This window comes from Salvelinus sp. IW2-2015, linkage group LG32 (assembly GCF_002910315.2).
Source record: "Salvelinus sp. IW2-2015 linkage group LG32, ASM291031v2, whole genome shotgun sequence".
NCBI classification, from domain to species: Eukaryota; Metazoa; Chordata; class Actinopteri; order Salmoniformes; family Salmonidae; genus Salvelinus; species Salvelinus sp. IW2-2015.
Genome location: NC_036871.1, coordinates 10,590,973 through 10,608,990, shown reverse-complemented (window position 1 = coordinate 10,608,990; position 18,018 = coordinate 10,590,973). Strand labels below are relative to the sequence as shown.

At 42.0% G+C, this 18,018-nt stretch overlaps 2 protein-coding genes, 1 long non-coding RNA gene and 1 other non-coding gene across 4 annotated transcripts; all 4 read left to right on the top strand.

The window, feature by feature from the left end:
* Positions 1-2,704: 2,704 nt before the first annotated feature.
* Positions 2,705-8,304, top strand: cnn2 (calponin 2). The gene is made up of 7 exons (XM_023977604.2): positions 2,705-2,888; positions 4,727-4,848; positions 5,182-5,248; positions 5,899-6,036; positions 6,409-6,525; positions 7,208-7,354; positions 7,573-8,304. The coding sequence occupies exons 1-7, from the start codon at positions 2,826-2,828 to the stop codon at positions 7,858-7,860; spliced, it is 942 nt and encodes a 313-aa protein (XP_023833372.1). The 5' UTR covers positions 2,705-2,825; the 3' UTR covers positions 7,861-8,304.
* A 1,444-nt stretch (positions 8,305-9,748) lies between these two features.
* On the top strand, positions 9,749-12,528 carry LOC139023511 (uncharacterized). Its single transcript, XR_011474634.1, has 3 exons — positions 9,749-9,787; positions 10,000-10,047; positions 12,456-12,528. It is a non-coding gene; the product is annotated as an uncharacterized lncRNA (long non-coding RNA).
* Positions 12,529-12,938: 410 nt separating this feature from the next.
* LOC111957125 (small ribosomal subunit protein uS19) lies at positions 12,939-14,971 on the top strand. Its single transcript, XM_023977861.2, has 4 exons — positions 12,939-13,029; positions 13,414-13,499; positions 13,966-14,200; positions 14,816-14,971. Exons 1-4 carry the CDS (start codon positions 13,027-13,029, stop codon positions 14,927-14,929), a joined length of 438 nt encoding a protein of 145 aa, XP_023833629.1. The 5' UTR covers positions 12,939-13,026; the 3' UTR covers positions 14,930-14,971.
* Positions 13,554-13,691, top strand: LOC111957324 (small nucleolar RNA SNORA35). Its single transcript, XR_002876368.1, has one exon. It is a non-coding gene; the product is annotated as a small nucleolar RNA SNORA35 (small nucleolar RNA).
* Positions 14,972-18,018: the final 3,047 nt, after the last annotated feature.

Below are 18,018 nucleotides of genomic sequence, written 5' to 3'. Positions count from 1 at the left end.
AGCATGGATTAGCTTTTCTGCATAATTTTTTGATGAAAAGTTTCAGATTTTTGCAATGTTACGAAGATGGGAAAAAGCTGTCCTTCAAATATTCAGCATAGCAGTGAAATTGTGTTTCCGAATGACATCACCAAGAGGTAGAATATATAATGAAAACAATAGTGGTCCTAAAACGGAACCTTGAGGAACGCCTAAACTTACAATTGATCTGTCAGAGAACATACCATCCACAGAGACGAACTGATATCATTCCGACAGGTAAGATCTAAACCAGGCAAGAACTTGTCCGTGTAGACCAATTAGGGTTTCTAATCTCTCCAAAAGAATGGTGATCGATGGTGTCAAAAGCAGCACTATGGTCTACGAGCACAGATGCAGAGCCTTGGTCTGATGCCATTAAAAGGTAATTTACCACCTTCACGATGGCAGTCTCAGTGCTATGATGGGGTCTAAAACCAGACAAACATTTCGTATACAACAGCTTTTAACATTTTTCTTTTTGCGGAATGGGAGATTGAATATAGGCCAATTCATTTTTTTTTATTTTCCCGGGTGAAAGTTTGGCTTTTTCAAGATAGGCTTTATTACTGCCACTTTTAGTGAGTTTGGTACACATCCAGTGGATGGGGATTGATTTATTATGTTCAACATAGGAGGCCCAAGCACAGGAAGTAGCTCTTTCAGTAGTTTAGTTGGAATAGGGTCCAGTATGCAGCTTAACGGTTTAGAGGCCATGACTATTTTCATGAATGTGTCAAGAGATACTCAAGGTTTTTAATCCAGTATCTTCATTGATCTTAGGTCCTGGCAGTTCTGTGCAGACTCAGGACAATAGCTTAGGAGAAATACGCAGACTCAAAAAGGAGTCCGTAATTTGTTTTCTAATGACCATGAAGTTCATGAATTTATCACTCCTGTCATGAAAGCTATCCTCTTGTTGAATGCTGCTTTTTAGTTATCTGAAATAAATGTAGGGTTGTTCTTATTCTCCTCAATTAAGTTGGAAAAATAGGATCATCGAGCAGCAGTGAGGACTCTTCGATATTGCACGGTATGGTCTTTCCAAGCAAGTCAGAAGACTTCCAGTTTGGTGCAGCRCCATTTCTGTTCCAATTTTCTGGAAGCTTGCTTCAGGGATCGGGTATTTTCTATATACCAGGAAGCAATTTTTTTGTGACAAATGTGTTTTGTTTTTAGGGGTGCAACTGCATCTAGGGCATTACTCAAGGTTAAATTTAGATCCTCAGTTAGGTGGTTAACCGATTCTTGTACTCTGATCTCCTTAGGTAGGYGGAGGGAGTCTGGAAGGGCATCTAGGAGTCTCTGGTTGTCCTAGAATTTATAGCACTGCTTTTGATGATCCTTGGTTGGGGTATGAGCAGTTTTTGTTGCGATTGCAAACATAATAAGATGGTGGTTCTATCATGACACAAGGCGAGACCCAGATCCAGGAGGCAGATGGTTGGAGTTTAAGATGTTTAGTAATCCAAAAAGGAGTAGGCAAGAGAATGGTCGTGGACAGGCAAAAGGTCAAAACCAGTTCAGAGTCCAGGAGGTACAGAGTGGCAGACAGGCTCGAGGTCAAGGCAGGCAGAATGGTCAGGCAGGCGGGTACAGAGTCCAGAACAGGCAAGGGTCAAAACCAGGAGGACTAGAAAARGGAGAATAGCAAAGGAARGCGTACAGGTGAAAAACCACTTGTTGACTTGGAACCTACAAGACAAACTGGCACAGAGAGACAGGAAGCACAGGGATAAATACACTGGGGAAAACAAGCGACACCTGGAGGGGGTGGAGACAATAACAAGGACAGGTGAAACAGATCAGGGTGTGACAGGTCCGATTGTCCAGGATTATGAGGAAAAACATTTAGATCCACAATATTTATTCCACAGGACAAAACTAGATCCAGGGTATGACTGTGCCACTTGGGAGGCTCTACTGAAATACTTTTTGTACATATCTGCATGAATTGAGTGTGAGATTGTGTTGCAACCAGAGGTGCCAAGTACTCTCAGATGGCAAACAAAACGCTACCCAGTATGTACATGTACCGAAAAGTTTTTGGTAAGTTGCAAAATGTGTTCAGTATGCCATTTGCATTTGAGACTAAGTGTAATGTCATGGAACATCAAGACAATAKTACAAAGACTATTGAACCTAATTGAATTGACAACCACACAAACAGTCACTGAAGTGATACAAATGGACACTTGATAATGAATTGATGTTACTATTTTTTCATCTGTATTTGATGTTATTGTAGACTGGTTTATAACAAAGTATTAACTCGAGTCATGATTATTTGTCTTATGTAGGCTGAACTAAAATATTATGTTAATTGTTTGATGTTCGAGTGGATATTTTTAACCATGTTCTCAGTGCTATTAACATTCTCAGTATTCCAAAAAGGGTAAAAACCCTTGAATGAGCAAAGGGGGTCCTTTGCACTCTGAAATTTGGCTCAAGAATAGTGGCATTACGTCATTCAGTAGCTCGTTGTACTTTGGTAGTTCCTCAAACTTTTCCCGACGGAGAAAATGCGCGTCTGGCATGCTGGGACCATAGGATACTCCCACCATCTAGGAATTTGGGACTTTCCTTCCATATAAGGACTTTTTGATGTCAATCACAATCCAGAGAAAGGAAAAGGTGGAGCCTAAACTCGATGAAGGAAGGGTACAAATTCGTGTAAACGTTTTTCATTGGTTGCAGGAAAGAAAATAAAGGAAGTGTTTAGTTCACGCTGGAGTTAACTGGAAGAGAAAAGAAAGGAAACTGATACAAAAGTATCCATACGAAAAACAAAGTACTCCTTTATAATCATGTCTGGCTCATCATTTAACAGAGGTCCTGCCTATGGGTTTTCTGCAGAAGTCAAAAGCAAGGTAAGTGTTCACGGAGTCGAGATAAGTGCGAATGAATCACTTGCCTTATACTATTATACTGATATAGTGAAGTATATTATAGAATACTTGCTTTATTTATAGAAAAATGTGTATGCCTAGGTATTTTAGGCTATGATGTGAAACGCTATTGACATGGAACGGGCAATGACTTTTTGGAATTGCCTAAATAAAGCGCATGTCTTTTATCAACAATTACAAAAGTTTTACCAGCTCCGCGCTATGAATATACTTCTGAAAATATTGTTCATTAATATGACAGCATGATAATACACATCTTTTAAGTTGGTTTAATTTTGGGAAGCGCTTAAAAAAGCATGGGCGTTGCCCTTGATATTGGCAATGTGGCAAGTTGAAATATGCGATCCAATTAGCTTACATAGTGAAACTGGTCAGTACTCTATAGAGTTGTAACTCTTTCATTCATCTGAGTTTGATATCACCCACCCAGAGGTCACACATCCTATCGTTATAGCAACTCCTGCATCCTGCTGTAGGTTGGGGCCTTGGTGAACGTCAATTGCAGTGCGCCGACGTGATGCGTGCTTAGACAAATGACTCCMCAAAACAGTCCAAATAGAAATATGTTCTCATTCATAACAAATGCATATTCAAAGGTTAACCTTAACAGGAGACCGTGCCTGTGTCCTCCATCCAGAACATCAATATCACAACCAGGAGGTAACCTACTCCCCCCTCAAGCCAAATATAACTTCTATCCCACATGTACTGTTAAAAAAAACTATTGGAGCAACCTTTGTGTTCTTGTCCTTAATTTGTTTTATTGTGTTACACTTTGTCAGTGTAATAGGATAAATGGAATTTAAACTCTCTGCAAAAGCCCCCAACCTGGCTCTTTAATTGTCAATGGAGAAGACTAATACAATAAAAAAAATTCTCCTTTATCTTTCATAAACAATTAACTTCACCCATCATGTTCCAAGTTATGTTGAACAAAATAATACTCAGGTCTCCACTCTGCTACCGTAATCCACCTTGGACTCTACAAGGTGTCGAAAGCGTTCCACAGGGATGCTGGCCCATGTTGACTCCAATGCTTCCCACATTTGTGTCAAGTTGTTTGATGTGGACCATTTTTCATACACACGGGAGACTGTTGAGCGTGAAAAACCCAGCAGTGTTGCAGTTCTTGACACAATTTGTTGCACCTACTACCATACCCCGTTCAAAGGCACTTAAATCTTTTGTCTTGCCCAGTCACCGTCTAAATGGCCCACATACACAATCCATGTCTCGAGGCTTAAAAAATCCCTCTCTAACCTGTCTCCTCCCCTTCATCTACACTGATTTGAACTGAATTTAACAAGTGACATCAATAAGAGATCATAGCTTTCACCTGGTCAATCTATGTCATGTAAAGAGCAGTTGTTCTTAATATTTTGTAAACTGTACATGCGTTAGTCTCTTTGCTGGGTGAGGGGTCCCATTCCTCCAGTTTACCATTGGCCCTCAGAACACACTGTACTGGTAGCCAAGTAGATGTCAAGCTTTTGGTTTCTTCTCATACTAAAGAATGATGTCCATGAGCTCTGGTCTTTCCCGCCATTGATTCAATGTGTTATTCAATTAGTTTTGGTTAACCCAGACCAAACAAGCACCGCTGGCCACCAATTGTGTATAATTATTTGAAGTACGAATTGCACATAGTTTTCTCATAAATACCTGTGGAAACAGTCATGTAAAATAAAGTGTAACCAACATGTTACCTACACATGTTTTGGTTGTGCCAACCTTTTCCAAGACTTTAGGTGAAACTTAAAGGCTTCCTATAATTAACTTTTTACCCCCCCCCCTTCCAGATTGCCGGAAAGTATGACCCTCAGAGAGAGGAGGAGCTAAGGGTCTGGATCGAGGATGTGACAGGATGTGTTATTGGGGAGGACTTCCAGAAAGGCCTGAAAAATGGTGTCATCCTGTGCGAGTAAGCTTATAAATGGGGCCAGCATCCATCATCATCCTATTTGTAATGTCACCCTAATCATAATATGTAAGATAAGGCTTTATTGAGCCACGTTGTATTGTTCAGCCAGTGCATTTAACCAAAGGCAACACAAATCATAAACATTCAGCTAGCTACAGCATAATAAACCAAATGATACAATCCATGTATGTCCTGACTGTCCTCATAGTTGTCCGCTTTATTGTACTGTACACAGTAATGATTATGCTCCACAGACAATTTTCTCCTCTGATTCCTTCGGTTGCCTATGAGGTACTGAAGTCTAAGTCGGCAAGCTCTCTCTTTCTCCTCTAGACTGATCAACAAACTTCAACCTGGCTCTGTGAAAAAGATCAACTCGTCCACCATGAATTGGCATCAGGTGAGCAGCTTGGATTGTTCTCTCTACATAAGACTTGCCAGTACATCAACAGACTTGTACTGTACTTTGCCAGGTGGTTTTACAGTTGGAGAATACATCTGAGCTGTTTTGCTGACAAAGCCTTTTTTTTTTTTACTAACATAAAAGCAGAGGTAGATTATTACTAGAGGTGCAACTTTCTCTGGACCAGAGACTGTACTGAAGTAGAACATGGGTTAGACTAAGGTCCGAGGGGGTGTGGTATATGGCCAATATACCACGGCTAAGAGCTGTTCTTATGCAGGACGCAACGCGGAGTGCCTGGATACAGCCCTTAGCCGTGGTATATTGGCCATATACCAGAAACCCCCGAGGTGCTTTATTGCTATTATAAACTGGTTACCAATGTAATTAGAGCAGTAAAAATAAACATTTTCTCATACCCGTGGAATACGGTCTGATATACCGCGCCTGTCAGCCAAACAGCATTCAGTGTTCGAACCACCCAGTTTATAATGTGGAATATAGTGAGGACTCGGTGTGCAAGAGTTATCCGTTTAACTACATTTCTTAATTCTTTGCTATGATAACCACTTTATGGCTATGACATCCCAAAATGATTGAGAAGCTCTTTACTCATCTTGTCATCTTATGCACTTTTCTGTTTCTAGCTGGAGAACATCACCAACTTCATCAAATCCATCCAAACGTACGGCCTGAAGCCCCACGATATCTTTGAGGCCAATGACCTCTTTGAGAGTGGGAACATGACCCAGGTCCAGAGCACCCTGTTGTCTCTTGCTGGCACGGTAAAACTTTCAGTATTAAAAACTTATGAAACCTTTTATTTTATATATATATTTTAGCTTGCACCCCTCATGAGAATATCAACGTCTGTATTTTATTTTAGCCTTGCTTCTGTAATTTCCACTTGCATGAATCGTTTAGTATTGTACAGATGAAATGGCTGACCTTGCACTAATGCTCTGTACAACATGGTTTTATCTTCATAAAGATGTTCCTGAAGCTAACATAATGGTGTCCCGTCTTTATCAACATATGGTGTAGGAAGTGGGATCCGAATACAGCAAGCCCCTAATATAACAAGCCCCTAATATTGTGTCCAGTAGTATCTTGACACATCCAACCGTTTTGTGATTTCTGTACACTTTCCCCTGCAGGCCAAGACCAAGGGCTGCCAGTCCCGAGTGGACATTGGGGTGAAGTACGCAGACAAACAGGAGAGGCTATTCGACGAGGAGAAGATGAAGGCCGGACATTGTGTCATCGGACTGCAGGTCTGAGATATTTAGGGCTGGGTGTACAGAACTTATTTTTTTTTKGGGGGGGGTGCTCATAATTAGATTATTTTTTTGTCAACGGGGAGGGGGTGCTGAGTTTCATTTTTTCTCCCCGTGCTGGTGTTATGGTCCACTCCTACAGGAGTAATAAAGGCCTGGTGCACCCAGTGGATTTTTCAACATTATTCAAATTTGTATTATTTGTATTTATTCTGATTTTATACATTCCTGCGGCTATGTATAAGGGAATGCGTTGACCGTGATACCACTGAGGAGCATGTTGTTCTTTTTGCAGTTGCCAGCTCTGTCGTTTCCATCTTGCCAAACAAAATGGCAGTAGTAAGATGTTGCAATATAACAGGCTAACCCATAGACGGACAGGCATCCATGTTATTGTTCTTATAAAACTCAGAATTGAATTGCATCTCGGCCTAACTTCTATTTAGTTTGGATATTTCCTATAGAAGGGTTGCATGTCGGATTACATCAATGGTTCCTAACATTTATAAGCCCTTTGGTTTAACTTATATTTGAGCCAAGAATAATATTGTTGATTTTAATGCTATCTACTCAAAGGGATTAGCTGTCTGTCTGAAAGTCTCCATCTGGTGGAGGGTTGTAGTACTTTACTCATTCTTTGCCGTTTTCCCTTTAATAAACGATATGTCTCTTTCTGCAGATGGGGACGAATAAGTGTGCCAGCCAGGCGGGCATGAACGCATACGGCACCAGGAGGCACCTTTACGACCCCAAGGCTCACATCCTGCCCCCCATGGACAACTCTACCATCAGTCTGCAAATGGGCACCAACAAGGGGGCCAGCCAGGTAAAAGGAAATACAAGTTCTCACTCAATCATCTCACCATGTCTTAAAACTGAATCAAGGTATCAATATTGTCAATGGGGGAACTAACTGCTTCAGTGGACTTTGGCTATTTCTAATGGATTCTTGTTTATTTCTAATGGATTCTTGTTTATTCAGATGAGTACAAATATTTGAATTCACTGCTAACTAATTCATCTTTCCCTTCCTCTACTCTTCAGGCTGGCATGACAGCTCCAGGAACCCGCCGTGCCATCTACGACCAGAAGCTGGGCACAGACAAGTGTGACAACAGCACCATGTCGCTGCAGATGGGCTCCAACGCAGGCGCCAACCAGAGTGGGCAGAACTTTGGCCTGGGTCGTCAGATCTACGACGCCAAGTACTGCCCCAAGAATGAGGAGGAGGTGAACGGGGCCGGGGCCGACTATGTTGCCAACTACCAAGACGAGGGTTACCAAGAATACAAAGATGTGCCGGTGTACCAGGAAGAGGGGACGGATTATTAAAAGTGGGTTGTCCTTGTTGAAGATAGTAGAAACCTCAATGAAGGCGTTATTAGTTACATAGGATTTTCCACCTTTTGGGTGATCTCCTTTTGGTATTGGAAAATAGTTCCCTCTTACCCTCATTAATTACTGGTTAGGACCAATATACACATATCTCACATGTACTATATATTATGAGGTTTTTATATACTTGTTGAAATGGCTRTACGTATGTGTTTTTAAAGTGTAACTGCTAAAGCCAGTGCTTGTGTCTGAGCTGTGATTAGCTTTTTTTCTCACAGGGAATTTTGWAAAGTGCTAAAGCCCCCTTGCCAGTTTCCCACTATACTAATGTAGGTAGGTAGATTTTAAAGGGGTGGCATTTATGCCAAGGATTTTCATATACAAATATTGCCTAGAATCCATCTAAAATAGGATTCAAAGATTAATAATCATCTGTGTTGAGACGGAAAAGAAAGCTCTTAAACTTTCATTGGAATGTAGATTTAAAAAATAGTTATCAGTTAAAAAAATGTATTGTGCCATAGTTGGAATTTACCCATCCTTATATTTATATGCCTAAAAGTCATATTGTTAATGTAAACTATTTACATTTCCTTAACTGATGTGAATAATAATGTGAATTTGTTATAACTGTTTGTATCCATTCAGTACTCTTACTTGGTAATATAAAAGACAAGATGTTTTGTAGTATCTGTTGAGAATGAGAAAATAATGTGTTTTGTTCACAAACCACTGTCTCATTAATCTCCCATTCTGTTCACTTTTTATGTATGCTGAGTACTGATCATATCTTATATTTATTTTGTTTGCAAAATCAGAACAACTGGAGCCAAGGTTTGTTTTCTTTGGGTTAGAGTATCTTGAAAAAAACATTCAGGCTTTCAACATTCCAAGCTGGATACTGGATTAATTTTGTCAGTTGTCTTCATTGTTTAATGTTTTACTGGATTCACTGATGACTGGAAAGAGGACCAGACTTATTTTAGATTTTGAACTCTGCCATTCAAAGGGATTATTTTTATATTTTTGATTTAAAAATGTGTTTTTTACCTAGACTGAAGGAAAATKTGCTTTTACTATCTTTGGTATTATATACATTCCTTGTGCTCTGCTTCGGGTCCTTTTCAATATAAATGGAAACATCTGTTAACATTTGGAAGTGTGCAAGTGAAATAAAGATGGACATTGAATACCAACCAGACTGATGTTACAAGAGTGTCTCATTAGTTCCATGTTTAGCATAACTTGTGCTAGGATCATTAGTTCATGTGGCTTAGTTCGGGGATTATCTAGCATAAGCAATATTGTCTAAACAATGTCTGCATACCTTAGCCGGACATACTAATTTCATGGTATGTGAAAAATGCAGTGCTGTAGGAGTGGGGTTTTGAGTCATTTGGGTCTCCTAAGGGAATAGAGAAGTGTGTGAGCTAAAACATAGCGCCCTCGAACAAACCCAGTGCTGCTAGATATCTGATTTACAAAGGCGCTGCACTGGTAGCCCTTGCTCTGCTTGACTAGCAGTTGGTGCAGATGATTTACAAATCAGTTGAAGCTGCACACGCGTTGACACCGCAGGAACTGGGAGCACTATCAAAATATCTAAGCCAACTCTTATGTAACTTGGGAAAGTAGGCAGAAAACAAAGGGCTGTTGAAATATTATTTAGAATACTTTCCAGGTGGTGGGCCAATGAAAATATCAAGATGTATGACTGAAGTTATTCTCAACTTTAAATGACATTGGCTTGTTCAGTGCATGTGACCTTGTTGCCAGCTGTACAGTCCTTTTGGACTTACGCATAATATGAATATCTAGCCATGGTACCTGTCTTTTTATTGAATATAAGAAAACTGACAATTACTTTTGTCTTTTGCATGTCTGTAGTTCCTTGTCTATCCAGGTTTGGGTCTTTTATCATAAGGTAAGATAATGCACGGGTTATAATCTCATACAATAAAACATATGTAAATAGATTTGTAAAAACACAACTATTGGAAGCAACATTCTTTCCGCAATATTAAGCTGATCCACCCCTTAATAAAAAAAAATTAAAAACACAACTAAACATAGTCCATATTCTTGTTAATAGGTTGTTAGGATGAGCAGAAACGGGTAGCGTGTCTATTTCCTCAGACGCAGTTCATCATGCAGTGGTCACCTGTAGGTTTAACAACAAAGCAGGTAGGATTAACTAAACCGGTTTCAAGTGAAGTACGTTTTCGGTAAACACACTCACTACCTATTGTAAGGCCCCTTAGTTCTGGTCAGGGAGAAGAGCACTGCTTTGGCACCCAAGGCCTTGGTGTCGGCAGGGTAAGGACTCCTCTACTGAAACTTACCCCACAAGAGTAGTCGTTGTGTCACTGTGGTAGTGTTATAACTGTGTAATATAGTACCATATTGAGAGAGTGCCCCCTTGTGGATGTTTAATTTTCTAAAATAGCTGATCAACTTTTTAAACATTTGACTTGAATGGCACCTGGCCACATCTTGTCACTTCCCTCTCTCTTCTACATCTCGCTAGGATAATCACCCAAAATCGTATTAAACTTGATTGGAAACCTGATACAAGCACAGTCGGGAATATTTACTGTTATTATGCATGGGCTTTGCGTGTGTGCCTGTTTGTCCCACAGAGCTCGCTGTGGCCTATGGCCTTTGGGCTGACGTGATGTGTGGTGGAGATGATGCACACAGCACTTCGTTACGACATGGACAGGTTCAGGGTGTTGTTCAGAGCCAGCCCAAGACAAGCAGACGTCATTATAGTAGCTGGGACCCTCACTAACAAAATGGCACCTGTGCATGTATCACCCTGATAATTCTATGTAACAAAAGATTTCCTCCTCCAAAGGGTTGAAAGGAAACGGGGATTATATTTGGATTCATTCCTTGTGGATGTCTTGACTACAATATCAGTTCCTTGTGTTGTCCTTGTTCTGAGTGGCCTGTATTCTCTCTCTTTCCTTTTCGAACAGGTATATGACTAAATGCTAGAACCTAGATATGTGATTTCAATGTTTGATTAAACCCATCTTCATATGTTTTTTTTYCCTTCTCACATGCATCATGTCTGACGGTCACACTTCCGTGTTAAACATTACGTTTAGTATCTCACAGAAGCTTGTGGTTTGTTAGCACTAACCTTGTCCTTGCATTCCACTAAATATAACCCATAGTTCAGTATGTTCTGACCACATAGAGCTATAAGTGTTCCTCTCTTGGTTTGAGTTGTGACGTTCTCTTTAAACATGATGCTGCACCAATGCAGAAGGTCATGTGTTGCTCAGTTGTCATGGTTGAGATTTTCTGTAACATTCGATCCTGTGAAAGTTACCACAACTTCGGTGCTGACCCAGTACAAAACCAAGAAAGGGAAAGCTATACTTCAAATCAGCACTTTGATTGATGATGAGTTGTGTATTTGTACATGAGGTATCATGAAAGAAATTTGCCGATTGACGAGTTGGGTATGTAAAGTAATTTCATGTGAATATGTCATTATTTTCTCTCCATCAATCAGCTGTGCTAATGGAGGTGTCTACTACCGTTACTCTTATGCAGGATATGACCGCATTGTTCCAGTAGACACATACACTATATAAGCTAAAGTATGTGGACACCCTTCAAATTAGTGGATTCGGCTATTTCAGCCACACCTGTTAATGACAGGTGTATAATATCGAGCACACAGCCATGCAATCTCCATAGAGAAACATTGGCAGTAGAATGGCCTTACTGAAGAACTCTGTGACTTTCAACGTGGCACCGTCTAACTAGTCAGTTCGAAACATTTCTGCCCTGCTAGAGCTGCCCCGGTCAACTATAAGTGCTGTTATAGTGAAGTGGAAATGTCTCGGAGCAACAGCGACTCAACCCCAAAGTGGTAAGCCACACAAGCTCACAGAACGAGACCACCAAATTGAAAATCGCAGCGAGTAAAAATCGTCTGTCCTCGGTTGCAACACTCACTACCGAGTTCCAAATTGCCTCTGGAAGCAACATCTGCACAATAACTGTTCGTCGGGAGCTTGAAATGGGTTTTCATGGCCGAGCACACAAGCCTAAGATCACCATGCGCAATTCCAAGTGTCGGCTGGAGTGGTGTAAAGCTTGCCGCCATTGGACTCTGGAGCAGTGGAAACACGTTCTCTGGAGTGATGAATGACGATTCACCATCTGGCAGTCTGACGGACAAATCTGGGAACAAAGCGAGGTCCATACAGAAATGGTTTGTCGAGATCGGTGTGGCCTGCACAGAGCTCTGACCTCAACACAATCGAACATCTTTGGGATGAATTGGAACGCCGACTGCGAGCCAGGCCTAATCGCCAAACGTCAGTGCCCGACCTCACTAATGCTCTTGTGGCTGAATGGAAGCAAGTCCCCACAGCAATGTTCGAAGATCTAGCCTTCCCAGAAGAGTGGAGGCTGTTATATCAGCAAAGGGGGGACCAACTCCATATTGATGCCCATGATTTGGAATGAGAAGTTCAACGAGCAGGTGTCCACATACTTTTGCTCGTGTATTGTATGTATCAGGTACGGAGAGTTGATAGAGGTATTTACTGTCTTGTTCTTGTTTCTAGGCTATCCTGCCACAGCAGAAGCTCTGATGTAAGGCACATTGCAGTAACGGAAGAAGATCAAGCAGATCTGGTACTGCAAATGAGGACCTGTTTGGTGTATTTACAGCTGGTGATTGACATTATATGGTGCAGTGAAATATGCCGGAGCAAATTAGGGTTAAGTGCCTTGCTCAAGGGCACGTCAACAAATGTTTCACCTTGTCGGCTCGGGTATTTGAACCAGTGACCTTTCAGATACTATCCCAACGCTCTAACCGCTAGGCTACCTGCGTTTGTTGGTAAATAATAAAATGCACATTTATTTTATCTCCTGCCTATGTGCTATTGCATGTCAATGTATTTTTCTGTGAGGACTTTCATGAAAATGGATGGCATTTTACATTTGTCATTTAGCAGACGCTCTAATCCAGAGCGAGTTACAGTATTGAGTGCAGTACCACCACCTACCGGTCCAGTGAAAAATACAACTATTTTTATGGCCGGAAATAGATAACCGGATGTCTCTGTGAGTCGCGCGATATTGGGACCAACGAGAATTCTGAATGTTCTTTTCCCCGGAACATCAGGCAAGATGGTAGGTGACCAAATTTACAAGTACCCGAATATGACAATCTATGTCCATCTCAGCAAATTATAAAACCTTCTGTTTAATAATTCATATATTTCGGTTCATCACCATTTATCAATCGGTACATTGCTAAATGTTAGGATGGAACAAGATTGGCGCTACCATAAAGCTTGGGATGTATGCTAATGACACAGTAGCCTGCAGTGCCAATGCTTTTCACCGAGTCACGTTTTCTCTTTTAGAGACATGAGTTCGGCACGAAATCCCGACTAAAAACAGTCGCTAGGAATGTTSTGAAGTATTTCACAGCAAATGCCTTGTTCAACATACAGCTGTTGTCGTTGGCCCACGATATCCACTGCGTTGAAGTAATTTGCGTTGCTTTCCTAGGCGGAAGTTGAGATCAAGAAGAAGCGTACCTTCAGGAAGTTCACCTACAGAGGTGTGGACCTGGACCAGCTTCTGGACATGTCCTAGTGAGTAAACCAATTATTTCAGTACTCCACCACTATATTTGTCCATATTGGTGGTTGCATTGTGGTATGTCGGTGAAAGCTCAGCTTTTACCGTGAGTGTATCCATCATACCAATGCTAAATGAACCCCATCTTGCAGAAGGGTGAAAGTCTGTGGCAGTGGCACTCGCTCTTTCGAAAGTTGGGTACATTTATGAATGGGCTGTGTTCCATTTGTTTTCTACATTTTGCATTTCATACAAATCATTATGTGATGAATTGGGCTTTAACTAAATATGTTCACTTAAGGCCAACCAGTTTGGGGTTACCATGTAGTACAATTAGTGAAGAAACACTGACTCTGGCAGTCAGGATTCATTGTAATTTAACTCCCCTGTAAGTCTTCAGTCTGCTGTTTGGAGCTGATGTTTTACTGTGCATCTGAAAATGTCCCGGATGGAATTATGATCACCCCCCCCCATTTCCAGTGAACAGCTGATGCAGTTGTACTGCGCCCGCCAGAGGAGGAGGCTCAACCGCGGCCTTCGCCGCAAGCAGCAGTCCCTCCTGAAGCGCCTGCGTAAGGCCAAGAAGGAGGCTCCCCCCATGGAGAAACCTGAGGTGGTGAAGACTCACCTCAGGGACATGGTCATCCTGCCTGAGATGGTCGGCTCCATGGTCGGAGTGTACAACGGCAAGACCTTCAACCAGGTTGAAATCAAGGTGAGGTTTGGGGGAGATCGCTGGACTCGCATACTCAATCATGGACACTCTTACTGACAGTTGTGGCTGCTTTGTGTGATGTCTTGTCTCTACCTTCTTGCCCTTTGTGCTGTTGTCTGTGCCCAATGTTTTGTCTTGCTGCCATGTTGTCTTTGGTCTCTCTTTATGTTGTGTTGTCTCTTGTCGTGATGTGTGTTTTGTCCTATATTTTTAATCCCATCCCCGCAGGAGGCCTTTTGGTAGGCTGACATTGTAAATAAGAATTTGTTCTTAACTGACTTGACTAGTTTAAATAAAGGTTTAACATTTGATTTTATTTTTKAAATACACCTAGCATGGCCGGGCCTCCCCTGAGATTGTAATTGTAAAAAATGGTTTGCTTTTTGCTGGTTTCCTCATACTCTTGCCCCTCAAGTGCACGCAATGAATCTAAATTTGTCTCACCTTTTGCAACAACCCCTGATTTTTGACCGGTAACACTAATTCTTCGGGTGTTGTATAGTGTCAACACACTAGAGAATGTAGTTACTTTTTAGTCAAGGTTGTATTCTAGCTGAAATGTCAAGTAATAGGATTATCCTGCTCAACACTAACGTTGTACATTTCTCTCTCCAGCCTGAGATGTGTGGCCACTACCTGGGGGAGTTCTCCATCACCTACAAGCCAGTCAAGCACGGTCGTCCCGGTATCGGAGCGACACATTCTTCCCGTTTCATCCCACTGAAGTAGAATGGCTGTGGTCTTTGTATAAATAAAATTTGAGTCCCCACACACTTGTCTGTTGGCTTTCAATTAAAAAATGTTTGCTTGAATTGTGACATGACATTTTTTTACCCCATTGGACATGGTTTGAATTACCCTAAAGGAATTTGGTTGTAAATTGCCTTATTTGAGTTAAGTCCACATATTTCATGCATTTGCTTAACTGCACAAAGATTATTTATTTATTACCCTTTGTGCTCCTGCCAATGTGTCAAATTAATTGGGTCCAGTTTTTGTTTAATGGGCAGAGCTGAATTTGCATAAAAATGATTGCCACTGTAAACGGGTAAAATTCGGTGGTTTGTGAGGTTATTGTTGTATTTTGTTCAAAGAACATGACTGCCAAACATTCACATGTGTAGTCAACAAAACCCTAGCTTGTGTAAAGGCAATATGGGCCTTCACACAGTTTATTTTTTTGAATATCTGCATCTGCTGTTTCCAATGCAATAATCTTGAGTAATTTACTACTTGGGAAACTCATGCCAATACCTACTGGTTACATTTGAGTGCATACCATTTATTTTTATAACGAGGAATAATTCTTGTCTCATATCCAACCAAATCAAGATTTCTGGTTAGGCTTCGCTCACGCAGCATGATCACTGCCGAAGAGGAGCCCAGGTTAAAGGTTGCTGGGTGGTCTTAGTGATMTACGTTTACGTCTAGCCGCATTGTGATTAGCGTCATGGCAGCAGCATTAAGACTTMCGTTTTTCCKAATTTTCTCTTCAAAATAATTCAGCGTTTTACCGCAATGTGTATGATACGAAATAATGTTTGCCGCTTTCATAGTGTATAATAGGGGCGGATTGGCCATCTGGCAATGACAGATGGGCTGGACCATGTTTTAGATGGGTGGGCTGGTCGAAATTCACACTAATTAAAAGAAAAGAGATGTAAGTAAATAACAAAGGTGCCATGGCCGGCATTCCATGGACCTGTTAAGATTTTTTTGTTAAGATTTTTGTGCAATTTTTCTGTTGGAAACTCAGCAAAAAAAGAAACGTCCTCTCACTGTCAACTGTGTTTATTTTCAGCAAACTTAACATATGTAAATATTTGTATGAACATAAGATTCAACAACTGAGACATAAACGGAATACGTTCCACAGACATGTGACTAACAGAAATGGAATAATGTGTCCCTGACCAAAGGGGGGGTCAAAAGTAACAGTCAGCATCTGGTGTGGCCACCAGCTGCATTAAGTACTGCAGTGCATCTCCTCCTTATGGACTGCACCAGATTTGCCAGATCTTGCTGTGAGATGTTACCCCACTCTTCCACCAAGGCACCTGCAAGTTCCCGGACATTTCTGGGGGGAATGGCCCTTGCCCTCACCCTCCGATCCAACAGGTCCCAGACGTGCTCAATGGGATTGAGATCCGGGCTCTTTGCTGGCCATGGCAGAACACTGACATGCAGGAAATCACGCACAGAACGAGCAGTATGGCTGGTAGCATTGTCATGCTGGAGGTTCATGTCAGGATGAGCCTGCAGGAAGGGTACCACATGAGGGAGGAGGATGTCTTCCCTGTAACACACAGCGTTGAGATTGCCTGCAATGACAACAAGCTCAGTCCAATTATGCTGTGACACACTGCCCCAGACCATGACGAACCCTACACCTCCAAAATGATCCTGCTCCAGAGTACAGGCCTCAGTGTAACGCTCATTCCTTCGACGATAAACGCGAATCCGACCATCACCCCTGGTGAGACAAAACCGTGACTCRTCAGTGAAGAGCACTTTTTGCCAGTCCTGTCTGGTCCAGCGACGGTGTGTTTATTTCCATATGCGACGTTGTTGCCAGTGATGTCTGGTGAGTACCTGCCTTACAACAGGCCTACAAGACCTCAGTCCAGCCTCTCTCAGCCTATTGCGGACAGTCTGAGCACTGATGGAGGGATTGTGCGTTCCTGGTGTAACTCGGGCAGTTGTTGTTGCCATCCTGTACCTGTCCCGCAGTTGTGATGTTCGGATGTACCGATCCTGTGCAGGCGTTGTTACACGTGGTCTGCCACTGCGAGGACGATCAGCTGTCTGTCCTGTCTCCCCGTAGCGCTGTCTTAGGCATCTCACAGTACGGACATTGCAATTTATTTCCCTGGCCACATCTGCAGTCCTCATGCCTCCTTGCAGCATGCCTAAGGCACGTTCACGCAGATGGCATCTTTCTTTTTGTGTTTTTCAGAGTCAGTAGAAAGGCCTCTTTAGTGTCCTAAATTTTCATGACTGTGACCTTAATTGCCTATCGTCTGTAAGCTGTTAGTGTCTTAACGACCGTTCCACAGGTGCATGTTCATTAATTGTTTATGGTTCATTGAACAAGCATGGGAAACAGTGTTTAAACCCTTTACAAGAGCGAGCCGGCTAAAATCCTGATTTGGTTAAACAGTAAAGTGCATTATTATCCTCATGATTTTTTTTGCCCCCTTTTTCTTCCCAATTGTGATCTTGTCTCATCTCTGCAACTTCCCAACGGGCTCGGGAGAAGGTCAAGTCATGCGTCCTCCGAAACATGACACGCCAAACCGCRCTTCTTAACTCCCGCCCGCTTAACCCGGAAGCCAGCTGCACCAATGTGTCGTGTCGGAGGAAACACCGTTCAACTGATGACCGAAGTCTACATACAGGCACCCAGCCCGCCACAAGGAGTCACTAGAGCGCAATGAACCAAGTAAAGCCCTCAAGGCCAGTTGTGACACAGCCTGGGATCGAACCCGGTCCTACAGTGACACCTCAAGCACTGCGATGCAGTGCCACTCAAAAGGCCTATCCTCATGATTTGTGTAATGAAAGATTCTGCCCAGCCCCTGTGGCATCGCTGGGGTCTTCTGCTGTGATGAGCGAGCCACTCTCCTCTCTCCCCCAAGCACTCGAGAGAAAAAGGTGTTCTGATCGTATAACATTTCAAAATGCAATTGCAGGAGAAACACAGCTTTGGAAGCTTCATCCACTCGTCCTCGTCGAAGAGAGGAGAGTCTCAGCTTTCTGTAGGTATAATTTATATTTCTTAACTCTCAATATTCAGCTCAGTTGCAACTATTTTACAA

Coding starts and splice junctions, on each gene's coding strand:
- cnn2 (XM_023977604.2), top strand. CDS start 2,826: ATGTCTGGCTCATCATTTAACAGAGGTCCTGCCTATGGGTTTTCTGCA. Junction 4,849..5,181: donor AATGGTGTCATCCTGTGCGA/GTAAGCTTATAA, acceptor TTTCTCCTCTAG/ACTGATCAACAAACTTCAAC. Junction 6,526..7,207: donor ATTGTGTCATCGGACTGCAG/GTCTGAGATATT, acceptor CTCTTTCTGCAG/ATGGGGACGAATAAGTGTGC.
- LOC111957125 (XM_023977861.2), top strand. Junction 13,500..13,965: donor CAGCTTCTGGACATGTCCTA/GTGAGTAAACCA, acceptor CCCCATTTCCAG/TGAACAGCTGATGCAGTTGT. Junction 14,201..14,815: donor TCAACCAGGTTGAAATCAAG/GTGAGGTTTGGG, acceptor TTCTCTCTCCAG/CCTGAGATGTGTGGCCACTA.